This window comes from Perca fluviatilis, chromosome 4 (assembly GCF_010015445.1).
Source record: "Perca fluviatilis chromosome 4, GENO_Pfluv_1.0, whole genome shotgun sequence".
Taxonomy (NCBI): Eukaryota; Metazoa; Chordata; class Actinopteri; order Perciformes; family Percidae; genus Perca; species Perca fluviatilis.
This window is the reverse complement of record NC_053115.1, coordinates 26,651,480-26,666,464: the sequence shown is the minus strand read 5'-3', so window position 1 is coordinate 26,666,464 and position 14,985 is coordinate 26,651,480. Positions and strand designations below refer to the sequence as shown.

Genomic DNA, 14,985 nt, shown 5'->3' with positions numbered 1-14,985 from the left:
GCAGCACCAAGGACAATTAAGAGCTTTATGAATGGTTAATGAATAAGACTCACTTAATTCCCAAGACCCAGTTGTCATTTTGCATTAACCAACCAATAAATTACACACCACATAGTCATATCTCTGAAAATTTGAAAAAGTTAAATTCAGAATTCTGTCATCATGGAAACGTTATAGGTGGTGAGGCATTACCTGAACTTGCCGTGGGCTGTTTCTTTTGGGACGTTTCAATGCCTGCTCCAATCAAATTCATCATCTTCTCAATCTGTTAAAGAGAATAGGCATGAAACACGAGAAAATGTCAACAACTGCTAATGAAAAACAGATCAATACAGAACAGTGGGAGATGTCGAAATTCTTCAAAACATGCATTAAACTCCTGTCTAACCCTCCTCCATCCCACCACAGCCAAACCAATTACAAAACAGGACCACTGAAGGAGCGACACTGTGTGAGGAGTTAGGACAGAGAGCTGCTGGTGCTGGGAGTATTGGGGAGGAGGCGGGCTGCTTTTTACAATGATGGATTACAAGCAAAAGTCCAACGTGGACAGCAATTCAATGACTAACCCACTACTCAGCAAAACATAGCAGGGTGATAAGGTGAATTACAATCTAGAAGCTTTTGAAACTAAATTATTGAGGCCTATACAGTCCTGTAGCCAAGTCCAAGCTGCGCAAATTAACCCACCAGAGATTCAAATCTGTTCCGGACTGTTTTTTTTTTTTGAGTATTTGATTGCACTCTCAGACCTGTATTATTTAAGCTTCAGAGAAGAAGGCAACAGCTTACTGCAAGGTTAAGTGAGCACAATGCTGCATGCAGGAGATTACAGAGCAACTCAGAGAAGAGTTGTTCAGGGGCTTAGAGCGAAAAATGTTTATTTAAGTAGTTTCTGGCTTTCCAGGAGAGTCAAAATACATTTCCAGCTTGTTTGCTGTTTATTTGCTGGATAACTGAACAATGACTCAAATTCCAACAATTATAGAAATGTAAAGATAGATGCAGTATGGTGTCGAGTGCTGTTAAAAATATAAGCATAACCATTTGTGGTTTTAGAGGGGTTGGGCTGATTGTCTGTCAAATGTTGATGACAGGTCGTCACTTTGCGGGGAGGCGTAGTGGAACAACCACAGGACTTTCAACAAGGAGACTGTTGTTCGTGTCCCATTTGAAAATAAAAGTAAACAATTTGAACAATTTGAAAATAAAAGTAAACAATGATTCATTTTAACTTTATATAGAAAGCAAAACTACGTGATATTCTCCGTCACATGTGTAAATGTGTAATTGTGTCATGTACGTACGCACGTAAGTGAAGTAACGTAAAAAGAAAAAGTACTGATCTTAACCCAAACCACAATCTTTTTCTAAACTTAAGTAAGTAATAAATAAAGCAGTAGCGACCGCTACATAAGCACAAACGAACCATGTGGTCGTATGGTTTGGAGGACTTGTTGGAATTGAATTACCGTCAGACAGAGCCAGGCTTGCGATGCTATGCTGCCTCATATTGAATGAACAAATATGTGAGTGATATCAATCTTCTCTCTCGTTCAATCTAACTCTCAACAACAAAGTGAATAGGCCTACATATAATTCCCAAAATGTTGAACTATTCCTTTAAATACAACAGCGTAAAAACTGAATACTGATGACTTGTTATCCCATTGTCCCTTCTCTGTTCTCTCTTATTAAACATTCAAATACAAGGCTCGTATTTCACTGATTTTATTCAACTCCAATTGGAATCACTTGGAAGTACCCAATGTCATATTTCTTCCACATTTATATCATATACGTCATGATATTCCGACTAAAACAAAAAGTCTGGAATTCATCATTTGTACATCATATTTGATTAAAAATAATAACTCATCACTGGTTAAAGGGGAGTTATGCCCATTTTCAAAATGTTACTCCTAAGGTATAAAAACGTCCAAGCATATATGTAAACATGAACAACTCTCTCTAAAAACTAGTGTGCCAAAACTCAAATTTGTGATGTCATTAATTATAAAGTCTGGAATTGGAATTGCTCTATAGACAATGAATTGGGAAATATGTTAGAAATGACACGGAGCACCCAGGGGGATGTTCTGAGTATATGGGTATATGTTCTGTGTCAGAACTAAGAACGCTACAATAGAATAAAGCCCATAAAACAGAAAACAAAATCACTCTCCCATTCATTGTCTACGGAGCAGCTCTAGACTTTATACTTGATGACATCACTAGTTTGAGATTTCTCTGGTTTCTAGCTTTCAGAGAAGGTAGCTCATGTTCACAAATATTGATCAAACTTTCCAAGGCCATGGAAATAACACATTGGAATTATTAATTTAGGTGGTGTTCCCCTTTAAGTGCAAGTAGTTTGTCTATATAGCACCACACTACTTACTGACACTTCATGCTTCAAGGACAACAGGACTTCATGCACAGAACAAATGTACCTTCACCCAGTATGAAGAGAACATGTATATATGTATTAATAGCATTCGATATTATTTGACTATTGTAGAATAGAAAAGAAGATAGCTGCAAGTACATGTTTTATTGATTTAAAACATCACCAACACAGGTTGGGATCACGTAAAATTCTGTGTGCAAACTATTGCAGATCAGGCTGGGGACTAAATTTAGAATCACTAGAGTAGTCTATTCACAATCAGCAATGAAGATCGTCATGCCTGAAAAGCTGATTCTGCTTTAACAAGTGACACCAGAGACACAGCCAGGCTTATTTGATGTAATATTTAGTGTTTGAAAAAGCCCTATGTACTTCGCTAGTGGCATCAACACTGTGGAAAAGCCTTGATTCATTTGGAAGTGAGGCACGTGGGACGCGTGGCATATGCCTCCAGCAATACAGACCTCACATTACTCTTTGAATTAACCCAGTTACATTCTATATCATACACACACACATCAGTACTACATTACATCTGAGCCTAAGTGCACCTTTAATAAACCCGTCACCAAAATGCTGTCTCTAGGGAAACCAGCGTCATCATAGTTAAAGTGCTGAAATATTTCATAACATCATGCACATGCAGCCTCATTCAATGTGTGAATAGCTAGATGTTTGGCACTGGGATAGGATAGACATATATTGAATATATTTTTGTTATTCAAAAGAAATAATAATAAAAGAAAATTGTGGTCAAATATATCAACCAAATTTTACACTTTTCATGAACTAGAGTTGAACGTAAACGTGAAGTTGAAAGCAAACTCAGGTCAATTGGTCGTTAGTTTTTCCATCCATCCATTAGCTATATATATCCTTCAGGGTCGTGGGGAGACTGGAGCCAATCCCAGCTTGCATTGGGTTGGATTGACGCTGGACAGGGTCGACAGTCAATAACAGGAACAGACAACCATTCACACTCACCACCACTCACACCACCTGCAAACGCCACAGTGCTACCAGAACCCGACAGTTCTAACCACTGAACCACGGTGCCGCCCTTTAACTATTAAATCCACTTCAGCTTTAATCCACTTCATTTTAACTTCAGCACATACAGACGACAGTCAGGTAAGAATCAGGTTGTTAAGGATTTTTGTTTTAAACCATATTAACCATATGGTTTGACCATATCTATTCACACAGAAATGTATCGAGAGCAGTTATAAAGCATATGGGGATACGAGTGGACTGCAATTAAATCACTGGTGGTCAACTCTGATTGATAGCTCCACATCCTCAAGTGATTTACATTTTAATACAGGTTGATCTGCTGCTCTGCTGCACAAATTATCCATTTTATGTCACCTTTTCATACTTAAGTTTTAAAAGTGAACATTGTTTATGCAAGTAAAACCATTTTGCTTATTTCCAAGTCAAGTGGTTGACAGAAGTTTTGTGATCAATTTATGTCCTTATTCTGAATTACCTCTGGATATTATGAGTTGTTTTTCTCAAACTTAAAACAGGTGAAAATGTATAGGAAACATGTTCTCTTTTTCGTCCAAGAGCCCAAGACCAGCTCCTCTGAAGAATGGTCTTGATTTAATTTAAGAGATTACGATTAGAGCACAAGCCCTTTGGCGGTAAGATAATTATACTCTAGGGTACATAAATCCTTAGAAGAACTTAAGAAAAACTGTGGTGAAGAACTGGAGCTGGAAAACTTAAAAACAGACCTTGGACACTTTCTAGTACTTGATGGACTACAAAGTCAGACCCAACTGGCCAAACTGCTACTGATCTTGGGTTTGTGATTTTGATTGGACCCAAGAAAGATCAGATGCATTTTATTTTTCAGGCAATCAAAATACAACAGATTGCTGACTTAAATAAACGTGGCTTCTACATCTTAGAGACTGTGCTTGTTATTTTCATATAAGCCAGGGGTCGGCTAGTTTTATCCTGAGTCAGCCAGCCTCAGTGAGTTCCTCTACAGGCCTTATTATACCTACATTCATTACGTGCTCCACTGCACCTGAATTATATATATACAGTATATACAAATGTGGCGCTGTTCCATTAGCCCTGAAATAATAAATTATACCAGGAAATTGAATATTCTAATGTAATTCGAATTAATTGGAAATGTTCCCAATTATCTATAAAATGTTTTCCGATTGTCATTTTGGCCCAAGTTTTTATAGTGCACTGTTTTAACCCTTTTTTGGAAATGGCAAAGGGCACAGAGAACAGAAGAAAGGGTGAAAATGGTGCACATAAGATCAACTAATACAGTTACAGTTACAATACAAGACAGTTTTTTTTGATTATTTTTTCAGGCATTTTAGGCCTTTATTTCAATAGGAGAGATGAAGACATGAAAGGGGGAGGAATGACATGCAGCAAAGGGCCGCAGGTCGGAGTCGAACCCGCAGCCGCTGTGTCAAGGAGTAAACCACTATATATGTGCACCCGCTCTACCAACTGAGCTAACCCCACCACGCAATTGCATAAGGCAGTTATTGAGATGATCAATTCCAGCAGCCAGTATCAACAAAAGTGAGTTACAGTACATTAACCTCAATGCCACCTCTATTATTATTAATCACTGCCAGCTATGGGCTTTGAAGAACACATTCATAAACCAGATCAATAAATCAGCAAATACAATAGAAGCCTATTTAGAAACCATAGTTGTGTCCCAATTGAACATTAAACACTTATTCTAATACATTGTGCAACTCTTGATATTATACTTGCAGTCAGAATACAAGAAATGGCTATATTTTAATTTGTACCAACTGTATGATACATGAGCTGTCCATCATACTGTGAACACCACTGCCAATTAAACTTCAAAAGAGGAAAGCCAACTGTTTACTTCCATTTTTTGTTTTACAACATGCTCCTGAAGTTGCCTCACCATCCACAATTTGTTAAGTTTTGAGCTGCTTCTCTATTTCATTTGTGCTCATTTGAAAGATTTAGCAAATTCAGTATAAATACTGACATATTTGAGTACAGCAGTAACAGAGAGGTGATATACTCTCAATCCATGTTGTCATGTGTTTTTAATTCAGCTTGGGATCTGTGATCTTCCTACCATCTTTCTTGCCTAGTCGACTACATGCTAGCTAAGAAGATAATGTGAAATAATCTTGAACAATGTGCTTTAGCGATAGGGAGTACAATATTGTCCACTGAGCCAATGTCTCCAGCAAATAAATGATGCAGTGAGCCCAAAGCAGAACAGATAATGGTAATGATGGATATAATAAACTAAGCCAAAAGGCTGCCTGCCTCACTGGCGCTGGCCTGGAAACAGGATTACCGCCTCAGTATCATTGTCAATAAAGACAAATGGGCCAGTAGCTCCTCACTATACAAGACCCAGATCCAGACAATTCTATCCAGCAGTCCTCATGATTTGGATTGATTTTTATTTATTTGACAGCTATGAAACCACACAACGTAAATAAAGCTACTAAGAATGATCATAGTAAAGTCATGATGCTCTTTATGGTGTACTGTATAAGTGGCGAGGCATGGTGACATGAGTGTTTGGTTTTGCCTCATAGATTTATTCATCTGTTTGCAGGTAAAGAATATAATTTTTCATCATTCTAAGTGACAAACACATTTTAGTCATATTAATTGTAAAGGAAAATTGCATTTTTTTGTATTGATTTTACTTCCTGACTAACTTCCTGACTTTAGTCAGGGACTGGGGAACACCAGCTTGGGTCTTCATACATTACCTACTTTTTCATCAACCTCTACATGAAAATAAATGTAAGATTCTGGCAGTACCAACTCAGCTGTATGAAAGAGTATAATGTTACTTCATTTACCATCCAGCTTGTCAGGTAGTGCTGGAATTGGGACTTAATGTTAGGTAATGTCAGATTATCACAAATTATATTGCTTAGTGTGTACTTTTTTCACCTGTACAAAAAAAGACTTATCAACTCTAAACTTGACTGATGGATGAGAGGTAGGGCTTCAACTACAATTCTGTTTTATTAACAATTATTCTGCTGTTTATTTTATTTTTTTTATTAAACGTTTGGCCTATAAAGTGCCATGACAATTTCGGGAAGCCTAAAGTGAAGTCTTCAAATGTTTGGCCAATAGTCCACAAGTTAGTCCCTACAGATATCTCATTAATTGTTACATGAGATGAAGAAAAGCAGAAAAAACTAAAATCAAATATTTGGCATTTTTGTTTGAAAAATTATAGAAATGATTAACCAATTATCACAATAACTAACAATTATTTTGCTGTAGATCAAATAATTAACGAATCGACTACTTGTTTCAGCAAAATGTCAGGGGCTTGAATCATTATTAAATTAACTTTCTTTTACAACATTATTGCATGTATGTCTATACATACTTGAGCTACAAGTAACTTAATACAAATAACTTAATATTACGCTATTAGTGATAAGCAACTATGTTTTTAGGAAAAGTAATACTGCCTTATGATTGTCTCAGACTGTCCCCACCTAGAGAACAACCAAATAGGTAGATTGTACAAGCAGCTCATAACACCCCATAGTTAAGTTTTTTGTTAGGCGGCGACCTCTCTTGGCTGTAGTAATTATCGCGAGAGCAAACGAGTAAGCAAGGTGACAAAGAGTGCCAAATTCCATGTAAGGAGGAAGGTTGGTGGTAACGGGGTGGTGGATGGGTCAAACACAGGACTTTCAGTCAGGAGGCTGGGGTTTGTGTCCTGTGTGAAAACAACCAAGTCAACTGTTACTTTTTGAAATTACCTGAGTGTTACGGACATTACTCTGTGACACATTGTTGTCCGTCACGTTGCATAATATCCTCATTTTAGTAGTTTTATGTGACTTGTTTTAAGCCAATCCCTGATGTTTTTCTAACCTTAACTAAGGACTTTAGTGCCTAAACTTAGTTCCATTCCACAACTTTACCTGTTAAAACTGCGACCATTATGTTAAATAGAACCCTCACATGAATAAAATTTCTGCCGCAGTCACGTGTTAGGGTCACATTTTTAAAACAGCAATAAAATGTGGTGTCTCATGTGTTACACCTGGTGAGAAATCTTACGGCCGATATGGCAGGTGAAACAGGACTGTGCCTTCTCCCACCCAGCCCCCACCAACACCCACACCACTACTCTCATATTCATGTACCACATCTGTCTAACCAGATCTGGGGATGTGTTCACTCTGCCGTGGCTCTCTATATGAATTATAAACCAGTTTACATGTACTTTGAAAATATTCCCTCTATATCAACTGGATTAACCAACATGAAGATGTTTTTTGTAAGTTCATTCTATTTCATTTTCACTGGGGCCAATTCAAATTTATAGATTTTGAAAACTAATTTTGATTTATACTGTAAGAGCTTTGTATATCTGCTTTCACACATTCAATTTCAAACTTATTATATTAAAAAAGTACATAAATCATATACATAAAAAAAAATTGTAATAAACCAAAAGCAACATAATAAAATGTGGGTATTTTAATCTACTTGTGTTACGTAAGACTGAAGACATTAATAGGTGTAGCAGCATATTAACACACACACACACACACACACACACACACACACACACACACACACACACACACACACACACACACACACACACACACACACACACACACACACTGCATGCACTTTAAAAGCTTGCATGTGTAATGACCTGAGGAGTACTGCTGGGAAATTTAGAGTACACACACGAATGAAGCCACTCAAGCATCTGTAACATGTGCTCGTGTTAACCTTTGCCTTTTGAGTATTGAACAGACGTCAATCAACCTAATCATATATGCTATTTCTATTATTAGTATATCAAGATTACTATCTTACTAGGAAAAGGAGAAACCCACCTTAAAATACATCAACACATAAAAACAGTGAAGGTAGTGTGGCTGTCAGTGTTGCTTATGTCACATCTTACAAATATAATAATATGACAGTCTTGAACTATTTTTCCTACAATAAATGACTCACTTTTTATTTTTTTACCAGTAGGCTTTGTGATGTGATCATACCTTAAACAATGATGAAGAGTGAGCAGCCATACAGATGCCCCTAGTCAAATGTCAAAATAATGGTTTACTAATCCAACAAAAGCTGACAGGACAGGTAGAGGGTATCATGAATCTGAACCATAACACAGCGGTGAGAGTGAGTGAGAGTGAATGTGGTGTATATCTTTGAGGTTAGCCACTGAGTATTTCCTTAATTAAAGTGTTATTTAATTAGACTAATGACACATCCAGAAGGCTAAACATGAGTATAAATGTACCCACACACTTACAGTTTTTTCCAACTGCTTACACACAAAATCTTTTCATGTCACACGATTTTTGAAACCTCTCACTCAAAGTGCAAAACTACACAGCAAATCTCCAAAACCATAAGCTATTTCTCAGCCTTTCACTCAGTTTTCAATTGCATAAAACACTTTTTTCAAAACATTATACACAATTCTCTACCTAAAACACAAAAATCACAACAGGAAGTGACTTGCTTTCCTTTTCTAAACACAACCAATCAAAATGCTACACTTATTTACCAGGGCACACACACACTCCTCACATTTGCAAACACGTTATTTCATAACTGAACACTAACCAATCACTGCTTTAGTATAGGCCTATACAGAGGCCAAAGGTCAGATTACCTGTTTTGAACAATGCATGCCAACAATAGACAGAGAGCAAGGGGAGTAGGAGGGAGAGACAGGGGACAACAACGAGGAGGAGGAGGAGGAGGAGGAGGAGGAGGAGGAGGAGGAGGAGGAGGAGGGAAGAAGAGGAAGAAGGAGAACCATCTCTGATGAGATCAGGGACACACTTATTCATCATGTGATCAACCACGGATTGACCATGAGAGAAGCCCATCTTGAGTAGCTTTACAGTGGCATCCATACTGCATGCAACTATCTCATGACTATTTCAGCATTATAAATCAATCAGACTTTGTTTTGCACAAAGTGCATACAATCTCCCCCATCCGCCCCGACACACAAGCACGCACAAACACACACACACACACACACACACACACACACACACACACACACACACACACACACACACACACACACACATGCACACACACACATACACACGCACACACACACATTCTTTATTCTAAAAATGATACTGGTAATAATGGTACATATTTTGTACTTTTATTTTCTTGTTTCATGCTACTTTATACAACACCATGCTATTCTTACAAATTTAATGTTTTTCCCAATAAATATTTTCTGTTTTACTGTAACACTACATTGTTTTTTACAGTGCACTTTTCAACCACTTTCAGCAGATTACTCTCACTCTAGAACATTGTAAATAGGCCTATGAAAGACAAAAGAGCTTTAGATTTAGAACAACAGTGTGTACATGGTATATCCAAAAAAGTACTATTATGAAAAAAGTGTTTGCCATTTTATGCAAATGCTTCATTTTGAGATGTGTTTATGGTATTTTGAATGCAGTGTTTCATTTTTAAGGAGATGTGAGGCATTGAAAAAAGGAGACATAGTTTTGAAAACGTGTGTAAGCAGTTGGAAAAAACTGTAAATATTCACCACTGCACAAATAGGACACCTGACCATTTTTGCTCTGTAAATTGTTCAGAAAGTAAGCTGTCAGAAATAAATCGACAAATACTGTTCTTCTCTTTGTTTTAAAAAAAAAGTCTAAATTGAAATACCAAGTGCTTTCACTACAAAACGAGCCAAAAAAAGGAAAAATGGTCAGCAGTTACACAAGCTGCCAGACATAATACAATTCAAAATGTATATATTCCACTGAAAATGTCAATGTGGTATACTTTATCTCATAACTTCCTTTTTATGATAACAAAATCTGAATACCAGCATTTGTATTCAGTATTTTTGTTTTATGTGTGTGTGTGTACTGGCATAGGCTATGTGTGTGCGTTTATGTATCTGATCTAAAGCCCAGCCTTTCTCTGAGCCTCGCGTGTCGCTTCAATGTTTGATGGTGGCTGATCGCTTCATGAGATATACTCACAAGCCAGAGTCAATTTTGCCCTGACCACACACACACACACACACACACACACACACACACACACACACACACACACACACACACACACACACACACACACACACATAGCTCTAGACACTCAGGAGCAGCTGCAAAACAGGATGCCCTTGAGAACAGGACACCCCACCCAACATGGCCTGAATAAACAGTTTTTTTTAAGAGAGCAGAGGGGTGGAGCAGGGCGCATGCACGGGACAGGGTGGAATGACAAAGAGAGGGATAAACAAAGTAAAAGTTCAAGATGTCTAAGAACTCTGGTGACACCCAACTGCACTTGTTGTAAGGATGAAAAATGTGCATGCTCCAACATACTGTAAACGACAGACCCCTTTTACTGTATGTGACCATAACTTAGGCAGGGCTGTTGTCAAGACCGCTTAGGTCGAGTCCAAGACAAGCCCCAGTCCAAGTTTGAGCAGTTTAAAGTTTGATTCAAATCCAAATAGGGAAAGGAATCAGAAATTGCTAAGTAAGTAGCACTTATGAGGAATTTCCCTTGGTTGTTGGTGCAGAGCCTACGTAAACATATTAAAGACCTAAAGATTAAGTCAATTCCTTTTTGTCATGCATCATGCATCTATCTATCCGTGCATCAGCAGCACTTGCTTTGCATTACGTTGCTGTTAGAACAAAGTAGTGCTTCCGCACTTGTTTTTTCTATAACATACATTTGCCTTAAAGTTTCATTATTTGCTAAAGTCACAATTACAACTGAAAAACAATATAATTATATTAAAATATGACTTATATATAGCACAGTGAAAACACTGCCTATGAAAACTATGAAAATATAATAATCTTTCCACACATTTGTGCATAAAACTACACATCTAACATGAAGATGCTTGGTTGTTGCATGCAAAGACACACTTTGAAAAATAAGCATTACCAGCACCTGTAATTGACAGCTCAGAGCAGCATGTGAGGAAGAATTTTGCGTCTTTTTGGAGAACTGAAGCTGATGAACAGCAGAGAAGCCCCTTCAGTCTGCTTTAAGAGCAGCTAGCAGCGCTAAGTAAAAAAAAGCCCCCCCAAAAAAGATAACTGGGTTCAGTCCAGACCAATATGTCTATAGCCAGGATTAAAAAAATACTCAACTCAATAACTCTTATTACTTATTATAACTCTAACTTCCATTTTGTAAAATCTGCAGATAAAATCAAATCAGCATAAAGTCAAAGTAGATAAGATAGAATTGCTCCAAAACGGCTTTTCACTGTAACTCAAACAAGTTGCTAGCCAAGATATCAGTTGGTTATGACAAGATATTACACTATGCCAGAACATATCCTAATATTCTGAAGATGTTATATTTTGGAAATGTTCTAGTCTGCTGTGGACATTCAAAAAAATTGCATAATTTTGCCTTTAAGCATGCTATAATACAATATTATCATTGATCGACTGTTGTCCCTACAGGTTTTCAACTATTGAAGTGCGTTTGGAGGTTTTGGTAAGAGTTTATGATAAATTTCAGGGTCTTTGCAGTGCTTCAGGGTGTGTACTGCATTGACGCTCCAAAGTACTCAAAAATCACAAGTTAAGGCTATTGGGGATAAGGGGGCTGCTCACAGTGGGCTGAAAGTGGATGGCGTAAGACGGAGCAAAGGAGCCAGAGGAGTGCAGGAGGAGACAGTGGAAGCGTGGGTCGGCCCCTGAGACATGTACTGAGTGGATGTGGAATGACAGCACAAGCCCAATTAGTTTTGGATGCCGAGCTGCTACAGGGAGGTCGGTGCAAGTGATCAAGCCATTCATGCATTCAAGCACTCACCCACAGGCACTCTACGCCAACAGCCTGGGTAGAGTTACTACAGTCTATCACTGCTTCTGCTGGACTCCTGGTCACTCTCATACTGCTGCCTCTGCTTTCCTTCCTTCCTTCCTTCCTTCCTTCCTTCCTTCCTTCCTTCCTTCCTTCCTTCCTTCCTTCCTTCCCTCCTTCATTCCTTTCTCTCTCCTGAAACATGCTGCTTCCCCCGTTCCCATTTCTTTCTTTTTTTCCCTCTAATCCTCAGTTGCATCTCTCATCTCTCTGCCTCTCTTTTTTCACACCCATTCACACTCGCTAACACACTCTCTCCTAAGGACATTAAAACACTCTACTTGAAAGCCTGTCCAAGCCTTAACAATGACGCTGCCACTCCCTCTGTCATCTACACACTCCCACTGGTTTCCCATCCCCAGAGTCCGAGTGTTACCTCATCCCACTCAGAGGCAAAGGAAGGCATGTGCTCCGTGGACGGCCGCCCAGAGCTGCAGTTAGACACGGACCCACTGCGGCCAGACAGACCGCCATCCTCCTCTCCGAGTGGTGACGCCAACAAGTCAGAGTCCGACTTGGACAAACTTCGAATCAATCCCAGGTCTGCAGGTCTGACTTTGAGCGCTACCACCGATGCAGCATCAGCTGACACTTCTCTCGAATCCTTAATGTCAGCTTTTGGATTCTGGATCACGTTGGCGGGGTTGGCATCCTGCGTGCACTCTGCCATTGTTTTGGAGCTGCCAAGTGCAGCTCAGGGTCCACAGTTTCCTGCAGTATTCTGACTTGTTTAGTCAGTCCAAGAGAGTGATCCAAGATCTTTGTGGAGCTTTTAAACTTCTAGAAAGCCAGTCAATTGTAGTACTGAAAGACACAGATTAATAAACTATATAAGTATCGTATACTTGAGTAATCTGACTTTAACTCATACAAAGTGCTCCTGTTTGGAGGGAAAGGAAGCATGTGAGTGAGAGACTTGTTGTGCACAGAAACAATGATAACGGTCCACCCACAGTTGTATCCTGTTGCCCTCCCCTTAGTGACTGGCTGACTCAAAGAGTCCCCCTCCTTTTTTGATACACTCTCCCCTATCCACTTAGGCTGTTTGAGGCCATGTATCTACAGTAATGTGGTCATCTTAAGAAGTCATAGAAAACCAGCATTATAACGCCTGATGTCTGATGGTTAAAAAGGTAAACGCATCACTATCAGCTGAAATAAAAAGATGTCCTCATTTCTGCATCCTCTTACCTGCTGACTTTTGTAGCCCTGGTGCTTTTGCTGCTCCGTGTTTTGGTGTCTGTCCTGTTCTGAGGTTGTTTCCAGACTCTCCAGGAAGACCGGCTCTGTCCCGTACTGAGGATCAGAGGACGGGAGGATCCCAAAGCCTGGCCTTATTCAGACTGACAGCTGGGGTAATCAGGTTACTGACGCACTGGGTGGCTGCTCCATTTCAAAGGAGGGAGAGTCGGGATTCCTCCTTTTCTGTCTGTAAGAGACTGAGGTTACTGAGCTGAGCTTAGTTTATCTATCTCTCTATCTATCTATCTATCTATCTATCTATCTATCTATCTATCTATCTATCTATCTATCTATCTATCTATCTATCTATCTATCTATCTATCTATACTTCTTTGCCCAGTGAAGCAGAATATTTTGGGTGCTCCTCTGGATGCATATCCTATTTGTCATTCTACCTGACCAGGAGCTTCAGCTGTGATATACATTCATGCACATATTTTACAGTCACAAATCCAGTCCATAGAGAAGATCTATGTAGATTACATAGATCTTCTCTACTTCTCTGTGATATATTTGAAGGAAAAGAAAATATCTTACTGATATCATTTTGTTTTTTATTGTGACTTGGATGTACATTATAAGGGAAAAATGAACTCTTGGGATCTGCAGAGGAAAAGAAACGTCAAGATAGGAAATAGGAAAGATCTCACACACTCTATTCTACTCTACGCTATTCATGAGTCTTCTCAGGGAGTTCATGCTGACAAAAGAGTCTCTTGTGAGGCATCCTTAACATTCACAGGCAACCGTAGCCGTGCACAGCGCACCTCTGAGCCCTGTGCCCTCAATCAGCCAAGTCCCTTGCATGCTCACCTCTTCCCTATGGGCAGCGCTGGTATGTGCATGACAGAAAAGATAACATCCTTCGCTCGCCAAGGATGGCTCACACAGCCACACACAGCTTAGCTGGCAATAACAAAAGCCACATCTAATGAAGCAAGTTGAATTGCACATTTTGATCTCTATGACTGTGATGAGGATGAAACCATTTAGGTTATCCACATATTCTGTATCATTTTAAACAATAGAGGCTCTGGAATACAACATGTTTCAAGATAATGATGTCTTCACGGCATATTAGAGCGACTAAAATAAAACATGCATCCCCTCCCTCAGCTGGCTGGCTGCTAAGCCTCGGGCTAAAGACAGTGGTGACTCATGAACGCTGTTCTCCAACAAAGACATGCACACTGTGCAAGTCACAGAGAGACAGCACGTACAGGAAACACACACACACACACACACACACTGGAGTGCAGTGTTTCATGTGCACGGTGTATGTGTGTATAGGCTGTGTGCACCTTAATAGTTTGTGCTCCCTGACACACGGATGCCTTTTCAGGATTCTTGTGCGTGTTTGTAATTGTACCATGTGGCCCCTGTTCACAATTGACTTTTTTAATAACAATGCACAAGTTCTAAAATCA

At 39.1% G+C, this 14,985-nt stretch overlaps 1 protein-coding gene across 10 annotated transcripts in view; it reads right to left on the bottom strand.

Annotated features, from left to right (window-relative positions):
* The window catches only part of anks1ab (ankyrin repeat and sterile alpha motif domain containing 1Ab), a 46,391-nt gene extending 32,777 nt beyond the window's left edge, over window positions 1-13,614 (bottom strand). For 9 of the 10 annotated variants that reach the window (XR_005639013.1, XM_039798299.1, XM_039798301.1 and 6 more), the window contains exons 1-2: window positions 12,693-13,205; window positions 193-265 (exon numbers count right to left, since the gene is read on the bottom strand). Coding sequence is in view for 9 of the 10 variants with exons in the window: in XM_039798299.1 (XP_039654233.1) it covers window positions 193-265; window positions 12,693-12,986 (367 nt within the window). In the remaining variant the exon portion in view is untranslated. Of the gene's footprint in view, window positions 1-192; window positions 266-12,692; window positions 13,206-13,507 lie in introns of those variants that run through there. The other variant, XM_039798297.1, reaches the window with a different exon arrangement.
* Window positions 13,615-14,985: the final 1,371 nt, after the last annotated feature.